The sequence below is a fragment of the Apteryx mantelli genome, chromosome 33 (genome assembly GCF_036417845.1).
Source record: "Apteryx mantelli isolate bAptMan1 chromosome 33, bAptMan1.hap1, whole genome shotgun sequence".
NCBI classification, from domain to species: domain Eukaryota; kingdom Metazoa; phylum Chordata; class Aves; order Apterygiformes; family Apterygidae; genus Apteryx; species Apteryx mantelli.
The window spans coordinates 4,190,159-4,207,921 of NC_090010.1; the positions used below are offsets into that span (position 1 = coordinate 4,190,159).

General features: G+C 71.2%; 3 protein-coding genes across 3 annotated transcripts; 2 read left to right on the top strand and 1 right to left on the bottom strand.

Annotated features, from left to right (window-relative positions):
- Positions 1 to 199: 199 nt before the first annotated feature.
- On the top strand, positions 200 to 4,394 carry PIP4K2C (phosphatidylinositol-5-phosphate 4-kinase type 2 gamma). The gene is made up of 10 exons (XM_067314122.1): positions 200 to 363; positions 1,320 to 1,417; positions 1,546 to 1,642; positions 1,726 to 1,866; positions 1,949 to 2,095; positions 2,348 to 2,386; positions 2,734 to 2,847; positions 3,021 to 3,270; positions 3,344 to 3,447; positions 3,576 to 4,394. Exons 1-10 carry the CDS (start codon positions 229 to 231, stop codon positions 3,654 to 3,656), a joined length of 1,206 nt encoding a protein of 401 aa, XP_067170223.1. The 5' UTR covers positions 200 to 228; the 3' UTR covers positions 3,657 to 4,394.
- A 437-nt stretch (positions 4,395 to 4,831) lies between these two features.
- On the top strand, positions 4,832 to 8,981 carry DTX3 (deltex E3 ubiquitin ligase 3). Its single transcript, XM_067314049.1, has 5 exons — positions 4,832 to 4,911; positions 6,336 to 6,410; positions 6,871 to 7,559; positions 8,095 to 8,312; positions 8,533 to 8,981. The coding sequence occupies exons 2-5, from the start codon at positions 6,398 to 6,400 to the stop codon at positions 8,606 to 8,608; spliced, it is 996 nt and encodes a 331-aa protein (XP_067170150.1). The 5' UTR covers positions 4,832 to 4,911; positions 6,336 to 6,397; the 3' UTR covers positions 8,609 to 8,981.
- Positions 8,982 to 10,124: 1,143 nt separating this feature from the next.
- Positions 10,125 to 15,879, bottom strand: B4GALNT1 (beta-1,4-N-acetyl-galactosaminyltransferase 1). The gene is made up of 11 exons (XM_067314022.1): positions 15,864 to 15,879; positions 15,039 to 15,245; positions 14,366 to 14,539; positions 13,862 to 13,968; positions 13,716 to 13,753; positions 12,952 to 13,132; positions 12,403 to 12,507; positions 12,124 to 12,311; positions 11,771 to 11,911; positions 10,923 to 11,160; positions 10,125 to 10,822 (listed from the first exon to the last, which is right to left on the bottom strand). The coding sequence occupies exons 2-11, from the start codon at positions 15,242 to 15,244 to the stop codon at positions 10,608 to 10,610; spliced, it is 1,593 nt and encodes a 530-aa protein (XP_067170123.1). The 5' UTR covers position 15,245; positions 15,864 to 15,879; the 3' UTR covers positions 10,125 to 10,607.
- Positions 15,880 to 17,763: the final 1,884 nt, after the last annotated feature.

Genomic DNA, 17,763 nt, shown 5'->3' on the forward strand with positions numbered 1-17,763 from the left:
GAAAAGAGCTGGGGGGGGGAGCTGCCCCAGGGCGGGCTCGGGGCCGCCGCGGCCCCACGGGCGCCCCCCAAGGCCCTACGGGGCGGGAGCGCCTATAGGGTACCTATAGACGGAGGGGCGCAGCGCGCCTGCGCGGGCGCGGGGCGGGGCGCGGTGACGTAAGCGGTAACGCGCGGCCGCTTCCGGCGCCGCGGCGGTGCGGGCGGAAGGCGGGCGGAAGCGGCGGCCATGGCGGCGGCGGGGCCGGCGGCGCCGCGCACCAAGACCAAGAAGAAGCAGAAGCGGTTCGTGCCGCAGCGGGTGAAGGTGCCGCGGGCCGCCGACCCGCTGCTGGCCGTGCTGGCCTGGGGCGTGAACCACCAGGTGAGGGCGGCACCGGCCTCCCCGGCACCGGGCCGCCCCCCACACCGCTCCCCGGGGCGCCCCCCCCGCCATCGCCGAGCTCCTCCCCGGGACGGGAGCCGGGGACCCCCCCCCGGGGCACCGCTGCGACCCGTCACCGGCGCCTCCTCCTCCTCCCCCCAGCGAGACCCCCCCCAGGACCGGACCGGACCGGGCCCCCCCTTTCCCCGGGAGCCCCCCTGGGGCATTCCCCCCCACACACACACACCGTGGGACGCCCCTGTGCCCCCCCATCCCCTATGGGGACTCCGGACCCCCAAATATGGAACCCCCATCCCATATGGGGACCCCAAACCCCCACCCATGGGACCCCCATCACCTATGGGGATCCCAGATCCCCCCATAGGACCCCCATCCCTCATAGGGACACCAGATCCCCTTTTCTCTCCCCTGGGGGTCTGTGGTCCAGCCCCCCTAGTTGACGGGGGGTGACACCAGTGTGGGAACACCCCTCTGTGCTGCCCCAGGGGGCTGTCCCCCCCCGACAGCGCTGATGGCTCCCCCCCCCCCGTCGTCTTCCCCAGTTTGTCCCCGTAGCAGCCCCCGGACTGGCGGTGCGGTGCCCCCCCAGACGGCCCTGGAGGAGGTGGGTGGCCCCTGGGCCCCATCGCGTGGCGTGTGCCCCCCCCCCCGGTAACAGCGCTAACCCTCGCCTGCCCCACGGCTGCTTGGCCGTGCCCGCCCGCGGCCGCCGCTCGTTAATCCGCTCGTTAATCCAAGCACCTGCCCGAGCTGCCCCCCAAGCTTGCCGCGTCCGTGCGGCGGGCGCTGGCACCCGCTAACGGGGAGAACCGGGGTGTTTCTGGGGGCTCCTCAGCGGGGTCACGGAGGGGGGCAGCCTAGGGCACGCGGCTGGCGACACGGGGGCCACCACTGCAGCGGCAGCGTCCGGCGTCACCTGCGCCGCTGCCCCGCAGATCAGCGAGCTCAGCCAGGTCCCGCTGCCCGTCATGCTCCTGCCCGACGACTTTAAGGCCAGCTCCAAAATCAAAGTCAACAACCACCTCTTCAACCGGTGAGTGCCGGCTCTGCTGCGCCGGGACACCCCCGGGCAGGGCCGGGAGACCCTCCGGAAAGGGGCGGACGAAGCCCCCGGCCGCCCTGGGGAGCCCCGTGCCCTCACGCCGGCGCCTCCGCCCCCAGGGAGAACCTGCCCAGTCATTTCAAGTTCAAGGAGTACTGCCCCCAGGTCTTCCGCAACCTCCGGGAGCGCTTCGGCATCGACGACCAGGACTACCAGGTGGGCCCGCGGCGCTCGTGGGAGCCTGGGGCCACGCCGGCGTCGCCCCGGCCCTGCCCGACGCCTGCCCCCGTCCTGCCCAGGTCTCGCTGACGCGCAGCCCGCCCCACTCCGAGGGCAGCGACCGGCGGTTCCTGCTCTCCTACGACCGCACGCTGGTGGTGAAGGAGCTGTCGAGCGAGGACGTGGCTGATGTCCACGGCCTCCTGTCCCACTACCACCAGGTATGGGGCCGCAGCGGCCGGGCCGCGGTGAGGGGCCCCGGGGCTGACCGGGAGCCCTGACGGGACCTGCGTCTCCCCGCAGTACATCGTGAAGTGCCACGGCACCACACTGCTGCCCCAGTTCCTGGGCATGTACCGGGTGAGCGTGGACAGCGAGGAGACCTACCTGCTCGTCATGAGGAACATGTTCAGCCACCGGCTCTCCGTGCACAGAAAGTACGACCTCAAGGTAACGGGGCGCCCACACCATTGCCCCAGCCTTGCTGCCCCACCACAGGCCCCCCTAAAGCTGCTAGAGAGGCTGAGCTGGGGCAGACCCCCAAATCGGCTCATATCCTTGGGTTCTGTGCCTCCTGCTTCTCTACACTCTCCACCCCTGGGTGGATTTAGCCGCCTCTGGCTCCGTTGCCCCCTCCGTCGTCCCCTCTGCCAGGAGAGCTGATTTCCCCCCCAGCCTAACGCAGCCTCTGCTTTCCCCCAGGGCTCCCTCGTGTCCCGAGAAGCCAGCGACAAGGAGAAGGTACCAGGGCACCGCAACGTGGGCAGGATGGTGCTGAGAGCCCCCACCCTGGGGAGGGGGAATTGGGGTGATCCTGGGCTCGTTACCAGCCTGCCCCCAGCCTCTGCTTAACGATGGGGCTGTGGCTGTTCAGGGAGAGCTGATCCCTGCCACGCTGTGGCCTCCTGAGGGACCGTGGAGGCAAGGTGCCACCACGCATGTCCCCAGGGAGTCCCCGCTATCTGTGAGCCCACCGCATCCCCCATCGGGGCGGGGAAGACCCCGCTGACTGCTTGGCGTGGGGAGGGGGCTCCCCACAGCCGTAGCGGGACCGCGGGGGCCCGTCCCACGCACCCGTCTCGCCGCAGGGCAAAGACTTGCCCACGCTCAAGGACATGGACTTCCTGAACAAGAACGAGAAGGTCTACGTGGGTGAGGAGGACAAGAAGGACTTCATGGAGAAGCTCAAGAGAGACGTGGAGGTGGGTGGGGGGCACCAGGCCTAGCCGTGGTGCCCGGGCAGGGGCTGGGTGTTTGGGGATGGGGTGGCTGCCTCCCGCCAGTGCAGACACCAGGATTGGTACCCTCCTCCCGAAAACCGGCTGCTGGCCATGGGCTTTCCATGTCCCCTCCTTTGACCTCCCTGTGTCACCAGTTCCTGGTGCAGCTGAAGATCATGGACTACAGCCTGCTGCTGGGCATCCACGACGTGGCACGGGCAGAGCAGGAGGAGGAAGAGGAGGTGGAGGAGGAGGAAGGTGGGGGCGACGAGGGGGGGGCCGCCATCGTGGGCTCCTACGGCACCTCCCCGGAGGGCATCGGCAGCTACCTCAACTCCCACCGGCCGCTGGGCCCTGGCGAGTTTGACCCCTACGTGGACGTCTATGCCATCAAGAGCACCGAGGGTGAGCTGGGTGCTGGGACGGGGGGGGGACGAAGGGCGGCGCGCGGGGCTCACCCCCCTTGCCGCCCCCCCAGGCGGCCCCCGCAAGGAGGTGTACTTCATGGGCCTCATCGACATCCTCACGCAGTACGACGCCCGCAAGAAGGCCGCCCACGCCGCCAAGACCGTCAAGCACGGGGTGAGCGGGGAGGGGGCGGCCCCCTTTATTTGGGGGGAAAAGGGGGGGGGTCCTGGGGCGGGTATTTCCCTTTGGAGGGGGATTCGGCTGGGGGGCGGGCTCTCACCCCCCCCCCCGCTCTCCCGCAGGCGGGGGCCGAGATCTCCACGGTGCACCCCGAGCAGTATGCCAAGCGCTTCCTCGACTTCATCACCAACATCTTCGCCTAGGGGGGCCCCCCTCCTCGCCAGCTCCGGGGCTGAGACCCCCCCCCCTCGCTCCAACTGCCCCAGGCACGGTGCCTCCCACCCCGCCTGTGAGCGGGGCAGCCCCCCCCTTGGCACCCGGCAGGGTTTTACTACTCAAGTGCCTTATTTTTCCTTGAGGGGGGGGCTGGGGGAGTCCAGCCCTACTGTATGCAATAAGTTGGGGGGCTGCCCACCCCCCACCCCAGCATGGGGGCCCGGGGCACCTCCTGCCCTAGCTGCGTCGCTCCTGTCCCCTCTCCCCGTGCTCTGGGGCGGGGGGGGGGCAATTAAACACTACTTGCCCTGGGCTCATGGGGGGGGGTAGGAGGTTCTCCCTTGTTCCCCCCCCCCAAAGGGGGCTGTTCCCAGGGGGTCCCTGTGTTTCACTGACAGTCCTGGGGTGTCCCCTGGTCTGAGTAGGGCCCTGGGGGGGGAGTAGCCCCCCCCCCCTTCCCCTGTTATGGGTCTGGCTGGGGGGAGGTTACAGCCAGCTTGTCGTCCCCCCCCCCCAAGTCCAAGCGGGGCTGGGGAGTGCGTGACCCTCTCCCTGACCCTGTTACAAGTGGGACCATGGTGTGGGGTGTCCCCAGGCCCCCTATGTCCCCCCCCCTTCCGTTATCAGTGGGGCCCGGGGGGGGGGGTGATGACCCCAGGCCCTGTTCTCCCCCCCCCACTGCAGGGGGGGGTCATGGGGGGGGGCTGCCCCCCCCCCCACTGTATCCTGAGAAATAAATTATTGAACCGGCCCTGGCTCTGCCCCATCACTGCAACCCCCCCCCCAACCGTTACCGGGACCCCCCCCCCCACACACACGGTGCCTGGTTACCGAGACCCCCTGTGCGCCCCCCCCATGTGATGTGCCGTTGCCATGGCGACCAGCGCCCCACCCCGCTCCCGCAGGCGGCAGGGCCTGCTCCGCCCCGGTGAGTCCCGCCCCCCCTTCCCTCCCCTCCGCCGCTGCTGCCGCCGCACCGGGATCCCGCCCCCCCCCCCCCCCCACCGCGCCCCGGTGCGTCCGCCGGTGCCAGGCCGCGCCTCCCCCCCCCCCCCGCAGCACAGCGCCGTTGCCACGGGCCCCGCCCCCCGTTGCCATGGCGGCGGCGCCCCGCCCCGCGCGGCCACGTGACGCGCGGCGGCTCCGCGAAGACTTCCCCCCCCCCCGCCGCCGCCAGCCGCCGCCGCCGCCGCACCGCTCGGGGCCGCGCCGCCCCCGCCATGCTCCGGCCCCCCGGCTATGGTGGGTCCGCCGCGGAGGGGGGGGAGGGCCGGAGCTGGGCGCGGGGGGGCTCGTCCTGTCCCCCTTTCCTCCCCCCGGGAGCGGGCAGGGCCGGGCCCAGCCTCATTTCCCCCTTCCCCCCTCCCCCCCCCCCACCCCCCCCGGTAACGGGCAGGGCCGGGCCCAGCCCCCCCCCCAACCGCGTCGTCGTTGTCCCCCGGTCCGGCCGGTGCCCCCCAGCAAGACCCCCCCCCCCGGGGCTCAACTAGGCCTGAGCTCTCCCCCCCCCGCCTCCGGGCCCCATTTTCCCCCCCCTCCCCGGTTCTATCCTCCTCCCCCCCATTTAGTTCCCCCTCATCCCCTTCCTGCCCCCCCGGCCCCATCTTGCCCCCCTCATTCCCATCCTGCAGCCCCTCAGTCCCCATTCTGCCCCCCCTCAATCCTGTCCCTCCTCATCCTCATCTTTCCACCCATTCCCCTGGCCCACCCGGAGCCCCCCTTGCTCAAGGACCCCCCCCCCCAGGCCTGTCCTGCCCCCCCTCATCCCTATCCTGCCTCCCCCCCAACCTATTCTCCCCCCTTGGCCCGTTCTGCCTCCCCCAGAACCATCCTGCCTCCCTCGGCCCCATCTCACCCTCCTTGACCCCATCCTGCCCCCCCCCGTCTCTCCCCATCCTGCCCCCCTTTTTCCCACGGCCTGTCCTGCCCCCCATTACCATCCTGCCCCCTCCAGCCCCCTGTCCTGCCCCCCTCCCTAGGGATGGCCCTTGTCCCCCCCCCCCCCCCGGTGATCCCTGTGCCCTGCATGCTGCCTCCCCGGGCAGTGCTGGGGGGGTGACCCCCAAAACCGGGTGGGGGGGCTGCAGCCCCCCTACAGCCCCCCCAGCAGTGCAGCCCCCCGGGGAGGGGGGGAAATAGTGTCAGGTGAGCAACCCCTTCCCCCCTGCCCCCATCCTGAGGATCTTCAAGGGGTTTGGGCCCCCCCCTTCCCCAGCAATGGGGTTTGGGGGGGGGGCACCGAGGAGGCCGTACCCGGCCGCCCCCCCCCCAGCCCCGCTGTTCCCGGGGGTGGCACAGGGCTGGGCCCGGCGTTTCGGGCTGTTTGTTATTGTAGGGTCTCCTGGGGACACGGCGGGGGTGGGGGGCGTGGGACGCATTACGCTGCCTCTGTTGTTGTAGGGTCTCCTGATGGCGATTAGCCTCCTGCCGGGGGGGTATTTTCCAACTGGGGGGGCTTGGTGGGGCTGGGAGTGGGGGGGGTGCAGAGCAGGGCCCCCCCAGAGCCTTCTTGGGGGCTGTGGGGGGGCTCAGTGGGGCAGCGAGTCCTGCTGGGGGGCCCACGTGCTTGGGGGGGGGGAACTGGCTTGGGGACAGGGTTTGGGGGGGCGACGGTGTGACCCTGGCACTGTGTCCCCCCCCCACACCACCACCACCACCACCACCAGTCCGTGGCTCGTGGCTCCGCTGATCACGGCTCTGCTGGCGTTTCCGGCTCGCGCTGTCCCCCATGGGCTCGCCAGGTGGGTGCTGCTGCCCCCCCCCCCCAGGGCACCGGGACCCCCACCCTGGACACCGGGACCCCCTCCTCGGGCAGGGCGAGAGCCCGGACTCCTGAGTGCTCCCCTGGGTAAGGGGGTGCCCCCAAACCCCAACCCCTTCTCCCTCCCTGCTGGGCAGGGGGCTGTGACACCCCCCTTGGCTTGGGGGCGGGGGGGGGTGTCAATCCTCGAGAGGCCTCAGTGCCACCTGGGTGGCACCTGGGACAGGTCCCGTCCCATCCACCCTGGAGCCTGGGGAGGGTCCGGGGGGGGCACCCAATGCCCATTGGGGAAGCATCATGGCCTGGGAGGAGACCCGTGGAGGGACACCATAAGGAAGGAGCAAGCTGGGGACACTGCGGGGGAGGGGGGTGCTGTGACACCCCGGGGCGAACCCCGCACCCGGCGGGCTCTGACGCCACGGGCCTGGGGCCCCCCCCAGTGTCGTTTGTCCTGTCCAGGATGGCGGCGTGCGGGGGGGCCACTAAGAACAAGCTGACGGTGTCCAAGCGCGTGTGGGATTTCCTGACCAAGGAGAGCCCGGCCAAGCTGGCCCGGCTCAAGGAGGAGACCAAGGTGAGCATCCTGGTGGACGGCGAGACCTCCGACATCTACGTGCTGCAGCTCTGCACGCCTGCCCCGGGCACCGCCAACGGCCTCTACCTGGCCCGCAAGGCCCTCAAGGCCCTGCTCAAGGAGACGGAGAAGGAGCTGAAGAAGGCCCAACGCCATGGGGAGATGGTGGGCTGCGTGGCCCTGCTGGACAAGAGCGGGCCTGGGCTGGGGGCCCGGGGACCGGCGGGCGGCGGGGGGCGCGCCGGCGGGGCGCCGGCGCCCGGGTGCTCGCGGGACGAGGAGCCCGACCGGCAGTGCCCCATCTGCCTGGGCGAGATCCAGAACATGAAGACGCTGGAGAAGTGCCGGCACTCGTTCTGCGAGGATTGCATCACGCGGGCGCTCCAGGTGAAGACCGCCTGCCCCATGTGCGGGCGCTTCTACGGGCAGCTGGTGGGCAACCAGCCCCAGAACGGGCGCATGCTGGTCACCAAGGACTCCAGCCTCCTGCTCCCCGGCTACGAGAAGTTCGGCACCATCATCATCCAGTACGTCTTCCCACCCGGCGTCCAAGGGGTAAGACAGCGCGTGCCCCCCCGCGCCGCCTGGGCACCGGGCACCCTGGGCTGGCGAGGTGTCCCCGAACCGGCCCTGTGCCCCCGGTATCAGGGCACCCCGAGCTGATAGGGTGTCCCCTGTCCTGCTCTGTGGCCTTGGAGCTACTGGGCATCCCTGAACCATGCTGGGCACCTCTGCCTGGCTCTGCACCCCTGGCACCTGGGCACCCTAGTCTGGTTGTGTGCCCCCAAACCAGCTGAGTGCCCTGGCGCCCGGCTTCCCCAACCCATCTGGGTGCCCCCGACCCAGCTCAGTGTCCTCAGGGCCCTTGGGCACCCCCCAACTTTGGTGGGTGCCCCCGACCCACCTCTGTGCCCCCAGCACCATGGGGCTAAGTCCAGCCTGGCCGAGCACCCCTGGGTACCCCAATCCCCCCCGGATGCCCCCCAGCCCGTCGAGGCTCCCCTGGGACGTCCCGGCCCCGTGTCCCCCCCTGTAACGCCCCCTCCCTCCTTCCCGCTTTGCCCCCCCCCGTGCTGACCCCCCCTTGCAGGTGGAGCACCCCAACCCGGGCGTGCGGTACCCGGGCACCACGCGGGTGGCCTACCTGCCCGACTGCCCCGAGGGCAACAAGGTGCTGGGGCTGTTCCGCAAAGCCTTCGACCAGCGCCTCACCTTCACCGTGGGCACCTCCATGACCACCGGCCGTGCCAACGTCATCACGTGGAACGACATCCACCACAAGACCAACTGCACCGGCGGGCCCCAGCTGTACGGCACGCGGGGGGGGCGGGGGGGGGGGGCCGTGGGGCGGCGGGGGGCACCCCGGGGACGGGGCGAGGGGCGCGGGGAGGTGGGGACGAAGGGCGACGGGGCTTCTCCCGTGGCGGGATGCCGTCGGGGGGAATGGGGGGGGGGGAGGGGGGCACCCCGCTTTGGGAGGGGGGACGGGCGAGGGTGCGCGGCTGACCTGTGCCCCCTGCGCCCGCAGGTTCGGGTACCCCGACCCCACATACCTCGCCCGGGTGCAGGAGGAGCTGCGCGCCAAGGGCATCACCGAGGACTGAGCCCCTGGGGCCGGGGTGCCCCCGGGGTGGCAGGACGTCCCCGCGGCGGCAGCGGCGGCGCCCCCCGCCACGTCCCCCCTCCCCGGGCTCCGGAGCCTCCAGGCAAGTGGCTTGGGCACCTCCAGGGACGCGAGGAGGGTGTGCAAAGGAGGGGGGGGGGGCACCGTGCCATGCAGCCTCCCCCCCTCCCCACGTGACGGACAGATGGATGGACAGATAGTGCCACCCTGTACATACCCCCCTGCTGCCTCCCGCAGCCCCCCATGGACAGACGGACGGGCTGGGGGGGGGGGTCTCGTGCCCCTTTCCCCCCCCCCCCACCCCGTGTCCCCCGAGCCGGGGAGCGGGTCGGTGCCCGTTTGGGGGGTCGTGGGCATCGGGTTAATTTATTTTTTATTTTTATTTCCCCCCTCCCTCCCCCCCCCCCCCCGCGTGCCCACCCTCCTTCCCAGCTCTGTAACTTTGATCCAATAAAAAATATGCAAGACTGCGAAGCGAGCGCGGCTCTGGGGGGGCCCGTGTCCCCCCCCCCCCCGTCTGCCTGGGTTCCTTGGGGGGGACGGACATGGGGGGCCTGGGCTGTGTCCAGCATGGCTGAGGGGGGGATAGGCCACGCCCCCACCAGGCCACGCCCTATGTTCTGCTGGCCCCTCCCATACTGCACTGGGGTGGGGGGCTCCATGGGGCAGGGGGCTGTGTGGGGTGGGGACACTGTTGGGCTTGGGGGGGGGGTGTGGGAGGGAGTCCATGGGGCTGGAGAGTCTGTGGGGCTGGGGGGGGGCTGGGGGTCTCTGTGGGGTGTGGGGGTCCCTGTGGGGCTGGGGGACACTGTGGGGAGGGGGGACACCGTGGGGCCGGGTACCCTGCAGGTGGTGGGGGGCTTTGGGTGCCCCCTTCCTCACCCCCTGGCACCCCCACAGACCCTATAGACCCCCCCTGGACCCTGCAGACACCTCACCTCCCCCCCCACCTCCATGGGGAGCTCTGCCCCATGGGGACCCCTGCCCCATGGGCACTGCCACCCCATGGGGACCCCCCCCCAACCTCCAGGACCCCCCCCTTGGGGCAGGAGACCCCCCCCCAATAGCATGGGGCTATTGGGGTTCTGGAAGCTGCCCCTGGGGGGGGAATGGGGCAATTGTGGGGTTGAACCTGCCCCGGGGGAGGTTATGGGGCAGCCCCGGGGGGGGGGGGGGGTGCTCTGGGCATGATGTCATGGCAGGGGTGGGCAGGGATTGGCTCCCAGCCAGTGATGTCACCCACCTTCAGCAGTGGGGCTGGGCAACCTGGGAGAGGGGCAGGGTGCTGGGGAAGAGGTGGAGCTACTGCTATTGTGGGTGGGGATTGGTTGAGGGGGTGGGTCCAGGGCAGCCCAGGGGCGGGGCTTGGCCTGGGGGCGGGGCTCCCTGCTGCCTGCCTCTTTTTCTCCCTGGTTTTCACAAATAAAAGCGTCGGGTGTTTTTTTGGTGGTTTTTTTTTTTTTGGTCTCGTTAAAATCTCACCATCGGATAGAAAAGGGCCGGGTGGGGGGGCCCGTGGCAGCGCCCCCCCTGCGGCCGGGGGGCCGCCCCGGCCTGTGGCCCTGGCGTGGGCCACCCCCCCCCTCCGTGGCCGGTGGTCCCCGTTGGGGGGGGGGACAGAGACTTGGCACAAAAAATCCTCATCGCAGCATTGGGGGGGGAGGGGGGCGTCTGTACAATAGAAAACAGAGTCTCTGGTGGGGGGCCAGGGCTCGGACGCCTGGGCCCCTCAGGGGTCCTCATGGCCTCGCCTCCCCCCTCCCAGGGGCCGCGGGACCGTCCCCTCCGTGGCCTTGAGGGGGGGGCAGGGGGGGTCCCGCTGCCATGGTCCTCCCCCCCCTCCCCCCGCCCCCGGCCTGGTACAAAAGAGCTAAAAACGCCGTGAGCGGGGGGGGGGCGGCCGCGGCGGCGCCAGTCCCGAGGCGGCTGCAGTCCGGTGCGGTGCTGGCCGGCGGTGGCGGTGGTGGCCAGCGCGCGGGCTAGTTGCCCGTCATGCACTTGAAGCGGTTCTTGAAGTAGAAGAGGCCGTGCTTGAGGCTGAGGCTGTCGTCGCGGGCGGCCGGGTAGCGGTACTTGGCGTACTGCTTCTCGCTCTCCGTCTTGCGCCACGGCAGCTTCAGCTTGGACGCGTGGTCCACCACCACGTCCTCGCAGGAGCCCACGTGCAGCACGCCCAGCCCATCGATGAAGAACTCTGCGGGGCGCCCGGCGTCAGCGGGCCCCAGCGTCCGGGTGCCCCCCAGCTTGGGGGATCCCCCCCCCCGCCGCCCCGCTCCCCCCGGGCGGCAGCTCACCGAGGTGGGCGACGCGGCGGAGGCGGGGGTCGAAGCCGACCTGGCGCACCTTGTCGGTGCGGGCCAGGAAGAAGTTGACGACGCCGTCGGTGACCACGCAGCCCGGGAAGCCGGCGAGGCGGTGGTGGAAGCCGGGCCGCGTGCGCAGGCAGTCGCCGCCGGCGCCGCCCGCCCGCACGCTCAGCCGCTGCCGATACGTCGTCGTGTAGCCCGTGATCTCCCGCACCGCGCCGCCCACCTGCGGCACCGCCGTCACGCCGGGCACCGGCGCCCCGGCATGGGGATGCACCGGGCACCGGCACAGGGATGCATTGGGCACTGGCACCCTTGAGCATAGGGATGCACCGGGAACCAGCACAGGGATGCATTGGACACTGGCACCCTCAAGCATGGGGATGCACCAGGCACTGGCACCCTCGGGCATGGGGATGCACTGGGAACCGGCACCCTTGGGCATGGAGATGCACCGGGAAACAGCACCCCACGGCATGGGGATGCACTGGGAACTGGCACCCCCCCAGCACAGGGAGGCACCGGGAGCTGGCACACCCCTGGCACAGGGATGCACTGGGAACTGGCATGGGGATGCAACGGGACACACCGGGCATCAGGATGCACCAAGCACCAGGAGCCACCGGGAGCTGCCACCCCCCAGCACTGTGCCACCCACTCGCAGCACTGCCGTCACACGGGTCACCAGGACCCCCCAGGTACGGGGACACCCCTGGGGCATTGGGGACAGCAGGACCCCCATGCTGTGCCACCCACCTGCAGCACTGCTGTCACACCAGGGGGACAGGGCCCACGGCCCCCCCACAGCCCCACGCCGCCACCGGCCCCCGACTCACCAGGTCAAGGCTGGTCCGCTCCAGCACATCCACCAGCTTCTCCAGCCGCGTGCGGGGGGTGAAGATGAAGTCATCGTCCACCCACAGCACGTATTTGGTGGTCACCTGCGAGATGGCCAGGTTCCTCCCCGCGAACCAGCCCTGCGGCAGCACTGGGGGTCAGCACCCCACGGCCTGGTCACGGCCACCCCACGGCCGAGCCATGGCCCCACCGCCACCCTCCCTGGGATCCCGCTGCCCTCCAGGGCTGCCTCAGGGTCCTCCAACAGCCCCACCGTGCACGACCTCCCCGGGGTCCCACCACACCCCGTCATCCCACCAGCCCCTCAGGGCCGCCGCGGCCCCCAGCCCACCTTGCCGAAGGGCATGAGGTAGTGCTCGAGGTGGGGGCCCTGCAGCGGCTCGGGGCGCTGGCTGTCGTCGGCCACCACGATGGTGACGGAGGGGTAGAAGCGGCGCACGCTGGCGATGAGCCCCCGCAGCTTGTCGTAGCGCAGGAAGGTCTTGGTGGCGATGGTGACCAGGGCGCTGATGTTGTACTCTGCGGCGGGCGGGCGGGTGGCTGTCACCCCTGGGTGCCCGGCTGGCGTTCAGGGGGTGGCTGGGGGTCCCCAGGGTGCCCTGGCGCTCACCTGCGTCCCCGTCACCCGGGGGGCCGGGGCTGTAGAGCCGGGGCGTGGGTGGGTGCCGGATGCGGATGGTGAAGGAGGCCTCGTGCCCGTCGGTGGAGAACTGCACTGGAGAGCCGACGGGGCGGTGGGTGCTGGGGCTGTGCACCCCCCTTGGCATCCCCAGAGCCAGCACCCATCTGTGTCTCACCCGTAGTGTCCCCAGGACCAACACCCAGCCACGTCCCACCCGTAGCATCCCCAGGGCCAGCACCCATCAGCATTCCACCCATGGTGTCCCCAGGGCCAGCACCCATCAGCATTCCACCCATGGTGTCCCCAGGACCAGCATCCATCTGCATCCCACCCATGGTGTCCCCAGGACCAGGACCCATCTGCATCCCACCCATGGTGTCTCCAGGACCAGCACCCATCCACATCCTACCCGTGGTGTCCCCAGGGCCAGCACTGATCCACGTCCCATCCCTGTCCCCTTCCAAGCCCCGAGCCCTACCATGTCTCCCCCCATGGCCCAGCTCCCACGTGTGGCCCAGCCCCCCTGGCAGCACCCACCTATGTCGGCCGTGTTGGGGTGGAAGAGGGTGTTCGTGTAGGTGACGAACTGCAGCTGGCGGTTGAGGTGGTCGAGGCGGGCGGCCGCGAGCGAGAGCTGGGGCTCACCCTCGCCCTGCAGCACCACGCCGTCCACCACGGCCGCCACATCCAGCGTGCCCATCGTGGCTGTCAGGTTCACCTGCGAGACCGCCAGCGGGTTACAGCTGCCCCAGGGGTGTCCCCGCGGTGCCGCTCTCCTCCCCAGTCCCACAGCCAGGACGTGGCCCCCGTGGGCCCTACTGTGCCCCACGGGATTCATGTCCAATAAAGAACCACTCCAGAACCACGCATGTCCCTGCTAGGACCATGCACAACCACCCTGGCATCATGCAGGACCACGCCAGGACCACGCACGACCACACCAGGACCATGCTGGGACGGTGCACCTTGCCAGGACCATGCATGTCCACACTGGAACCATGCACAACCATGCCAGGGCCATGCACGACCACGCCAGGACCATGCACGACCATGCCAGGACCGTGCATATCCATCCTGGAACCATGCACCATGCCAGGACCATGCATGACCATGCCAGCACCATGCACCGCCACGCCGGGACCATGCACATCCCTGCTAGGACCATGCACAACCATGCTTGGACCATGCACCATGCCAGGACCATGTACAACCACACCAGGACCGTGCACAACCACAGCAGGACCACGCACGTCCATGCCGGGACCACGCAGGTCCATGCCAGGCCCACACCATGCCCTCACCTGGTAGGATTTCCTGCCCGTCGCCTGCAAGCTGAGCCCTGCGGAGCCGGAGAAGCCGAAAGGGTGAGCAGGGCCGGGGGCAGCCCCGAGGCCGTGGGCAGCGTGTCCCCACAGCCCTGCCCCATGCCCGCGTCCCCCGGTCTCACCTGGCACCAGGACGCTCTGCAGCGGCCTCACCTCCACGCCCTGGGCCGGGTACTCGAGGGGCGAGTTGGCGCGGACCACGAGGAGCCGGTCGGCTGGGGACTGCACCCTGCGCGGGGGGTGAGACCTGGGGCCCCGGGTGTCCCTGCCCCACGTCTTGCCCCATGCACTGCCCCACGTGCTGCCCCATGCGCTCCCCATGTTGCACCCCCAACAAGGGCCACATCCTGCCCCACATAGTGCCCTCCTCCTGCCCCACATGGAGCCCGCACCATGCCCTCACCCTGCCCCACAGAGAGCCCATACAGTGCCCCAGGCGAGGGCCATATCCTGCCCCGTGCTGCAGCCAGGCGACACCCACATCCTGCCCCATGTGGTGCCGGTGCAGCACCCCACACAGTGCTCAGCGCTGCCCCGTGCCGTGCCCCACGCGATGCCCCTGCTCTGCCCCACGCAGTGCCCAGCCCGGCCCCACACCGTGCCCATCACCGCCACCCGCCGCGCACCGGAGCTGCTGCCGCTGGTACTCCTGCTCGCGCTGGCGGTGGATGAGGGGCAGCTCGTCGGGGTCGAAGGCGCCGGCGAAGTCGACGCTGTGAACCTGCCCGAAGAGCTGCTTCGGGAAGGGCAGCGTCATGCCCGGCTCGGCCTCGCAGGAGCAGGCGTTCCTGGGCAGCCGCCTGCCGAGCCGCCGCCGTCACCGCGGGCCAGGGGCGTCTGCCGCCTCATCCCGACCCACCACGGCTGCCCCCAGGGGGGGGTCACAGGCCCTGCCACCAGCCCTGTCCCTGCCCCATGCCCTGGACCCCCCCCCCATGCGGTGCTGTCCCTGCCCCATGGGTGCCCCACATCCCCATGCACATCAACTCTGTGCAGCCCCCAGCCCCAGAGGTGCCCCACAGGTGTCCCATGTCCCCACCCTGGGGTGCCCCCAGCCCCATGAGCACCCCATGTCCCCACTACATGCAGCCCCCAGCCCCATGGCTGCCCCACATCCCCACCCTGGGGTCCTTCCAGCCCCATAGGTCCCCCGCATCCCCATGCGCATCCGCCACGTGTAGTCCCCAGCCCCACGGGTGTCCCGCACCCCCACTACATGCAGCCCCCTGCCCCACGGGTGCCCCACATCCCCAGCCCAGGGTGCCCCCCTGCCGGGGTGCCGGGCACGCGGGGCCTTACTCCATGACCTGCTCCTTGAGGCGGAAGGCGATGTGGGGGTACTGGCGGGCCGGCTGGCCGAGGCGCCCGTCCGGCAGGCGCGCGGGGGGCCGGGGCCGCAGGTCCACGCTGCTGTAGGGCTTGGGGGCCCACACGTGCAGATAGAGCAGGGCCAGGGACGCCGCGGCCACCAGCAGCGCGCACAGCGACTTCTGCACCGGCCGCATCCTGCGGGCCACCGGCAGCTGGGGCCGGGCCGCCGTGGGGCCGCCGTGGGGCTGGGCCGCCCACCCGAGCCCCAGAGCCCACCCGAGCCCCCAGCCATGGGACCGGGCTGGACGTGGCGCCAGGCCACCGCAGCACCATGGTGGTTCTCTCCCCCCCCCCCCCCCGAGACCCCCCAGCTCCCCCCATGGCCATGGGGCACCTGGACTGGGCACAGGCTGGCAAAGGGGGTGAGGTGTGTGGGGGGGCCCCCAGTGCTCCCAGTTCCCCCAGTGCCTCCCAATGCTTCCCAGTGTCTCCAGTGCCTCCCGATGTTCCCAGTATCTCCCAGTGCCACCCACTGCCACCTGGTGTCCCCTGCAATGGCCCTTGTGCTATGTCCAGATGGCTGCACCCACTGTCTTATGCCCCAGTACCCCCCAGTCCCCCCCGTTCCCCCCAGGCCCCCAGCCTCCCAGTACCCCCCAGTCCTCCCAGTCCTCCCCAGTTCCCTCAGCACCCTCAGTACCCCCATCCCACTAGTACCGCCCCCAAGTCCCCCAGGCCCCCCCAGCCTCCCAGCCCCCCCATTTCCCCCAGCCTCCCAGTTCTCCCAGTCCCCCCAGTCCCCCTGCCCCTCACCTCGGGGCGGACGAGAGTCCCGGCTCGGCTCGGGGGGTGCCGGGGTCTCACCCCACGCTCATGGCTCTGCCCTCCCCACTGCCACGGCCTGGGGACAAGGTGTGACATGAGGGGGGGCCCAGGCGCCCTGCTCTGCGGGGGGGGGGGGGGGTGCAGCCGGGGCCAGCCCCCTCCCCCCGGTGTGCCGGGCCCGGCCGGGAAATGGCCGCAGCCCCCGGCGGGAGGGAGGGGGTCGCTTTTGGCCGGGGAATTGACAGGATTTGGGAGGCGGGGGGAGCTGAGCTGGGGGGGGCTGTTTCGGGGCGCTGGGAAGGATCTGGGATGCAGCGGGGCCGGGGGGGGAGCAAGGAGGATCCGGGGGGGGGGGTTCGGGGGAATCCGGGGGGGGCAGGGCGATCCGGGCACATTTTGGTGGTGCGGGGGGGGGGGGGGAATCTGCGAGGACCAGTGAAGGCGGGGGGGCAAGGAGAGGCCCGGGAGATGGGGACGATGCGGGGGCCCGGGGGGGGCCAAGGGGAGCCGGGGGGGGCCGGCACCAACCGGGGCGGGAGGGGGATGCGGGGCCTGGCGGTGCTGGAGGGCCGGGGGGGGGCCGGGGCTTTCGGGGGGCCCCGGGGAACGGGAGGGGGCCGGGGCAGGTGATGTGGGGACCGAGGGGGAGCCGAGGGGCGGTGGCAGGAACCTCCCTGTCACGACATGTCGCGATAGGCCCGGCCGGGGCGGGGGGAGGTGCTGAAGCGCTGGACAGCTCCGGCCCTACCTGGCTCCGCCGGCGGGTCCCGGCGCTCCGCGGCCGCGCACCGGCCCCGGCCCCGGCCCGGCAGCTCGGGGGGGCGGGCGGGGAGGGCGCCCCCGGCGGCCCCGGCCGGCAACGGCAGCGCCGCAGCCCCGGCAGCGGCGGGGGGGGCTCGGGGAGGGGGCCGGAGCCGGCCCGGGGGGGCCGGGAGGGGGCCCAGGAGGGTCCTGGGGGACCCCGGGGGGGGGGTGAAGGGTGCCGGGGGCCGCGGAGGTGGGGGGAGCCCAGACAAAGGCAGCGGAGAACAAAGGAAGGGGGGGGCAAAGGCGGCTGGGAATGGGGGGGGCCGGGCTGCACCCCCAGGCTGGGTCCCATTTACTGGGGCAGATCCCAGCTGGCAGTGAGGGATTTTGCCCCGGGGGTGGGGGGAATGAGGGGTGCTGGGTGCATGGGACCCAGGAGTCCTGAGTCTCGACCCCCCCCCGGGGCAGACCCCTGGTGGGGCAGGTCCTGGGGGATCTGCCCCACACCAGGCCCGGGGCCTGCTCTGTGCCAGCCCCTCGCCCCCCCCCCCCCCCCAGGCAGGGAAACTGAGGCAGAGGAGGGGCTGGGGCCACAGCAGCTCCCAGTTGAGGCAGGGGATTTATTAGCTCCATTTGAAACATGGGATTAACCCCCCCCCCCGCCCTGCCATGGCCCCCCTGAGCCCTGCCACTAATGGCATTAGCAGCCCGAGCCCTAATTGTGGCTAATCCCATGGCAATTCCAGGTCTCCAGCTGCTCTGGGGCTAGGGGGGGCTGAGCCAGGGCCCAGCGGGAGGGAGTGTGTGGGGGGTTGGTGGGCACCAAGCTCCGGCACAGGCATGACAAGCCAGGCTTTGTGCCCACGCCGAGAGCCTGCCACAATGTCCCCATTGAGGCCATGGGCGCAGGCAGCTGCTGGCACCGCAGGGCCAGGCCTGGGCCCGCCTGGGGCCCGGCTGCCTCCAGCTGCCGCCAGCGTGGGGGGAACAAGAGGGACGGCGCTCAACAAGGGCTGGGCTGGGGGTCCATGGTAGCAGGGAAAAGGGGGGCAATGAGAGCAGAGAGGGTCACACACGTGTGTGCATGGGCTGGGCTCATATGTGTGTCCCCCCCCAGCATGGCAGGGACAGTCCCCAGGCT

What these genes read in the sequence shown, in the direction of transcription:
- B4GALNT1 (XM_067314022.1), bottom strand. Translation starts at nt 15,244, where the DNA reads ATGCGGCCGGTGCAGAAGTCGCTGTGCGCGCTGCTGGTGGCCGCGGCG. An exon ending in CTCAAGGAGCAGGTCATGGA is followed by an intron (nt 14,540 to 15,038) that starts GTAAGGCCCCGC and finishes GCGGCTCGGCAG; the next exon opens with GCGGCTGCCCAGGAACGCCT. An exon ending in CCGCCGCGTCGCCCACCTCG is followed by an intron (nt 10,823 to 10,922) that starts GTGAGCTGCCGC and finishes GGCGCCCCGCAG; the next exon opens with AGTTCTTCATCGATGGGCTG.
- DTX3 (XM_067314049.1), top strand. An exon ending in TCCCACCCGGCGTCCAAGGG is followed by an intron (nt 7,560 to 8,094) that starts GTAAGACAGCGC and finishes CCCCCCTTGCAG; the next exon opens with GTGGAGCACCCCAACCCGGG. An exon ending in TGCACCGGCGGGCCCCAGCT is followed by an intron (nt 8,313 to 8,532) that starts GTACGGCACGCG and finishes CTGCGCCCGCAG; the next exon opens with GTTCGGGTACCCCGACCCCA.
- PIP4K2C (XM_067314122.1), top strand. Translation starts at nt 229, where the DNA reads ATGGCGGCGGCGGGGCCGGCGGCGCCGCGCACCAAGACCAAGAAGAAG. An exon ending in CCTGGGGCGTGAACCACCAG is followed by an intron (nt 364 to 1,319) that starts GTGAGGGCGGCA and finishes GCTGCCCCGCAG; the next exon opens with ATCAGCGAGCTCAGCCAGGT. An exon ending in AGCTCAAGAGAGACGTGGAG is followed by an intron (nt 2,848 to 3,020) that starts GTGGGTGGGGGG and finishes CTGTGTCACCAG; the next exon opens with TTCCTGGTGCAGCTGAAGAT.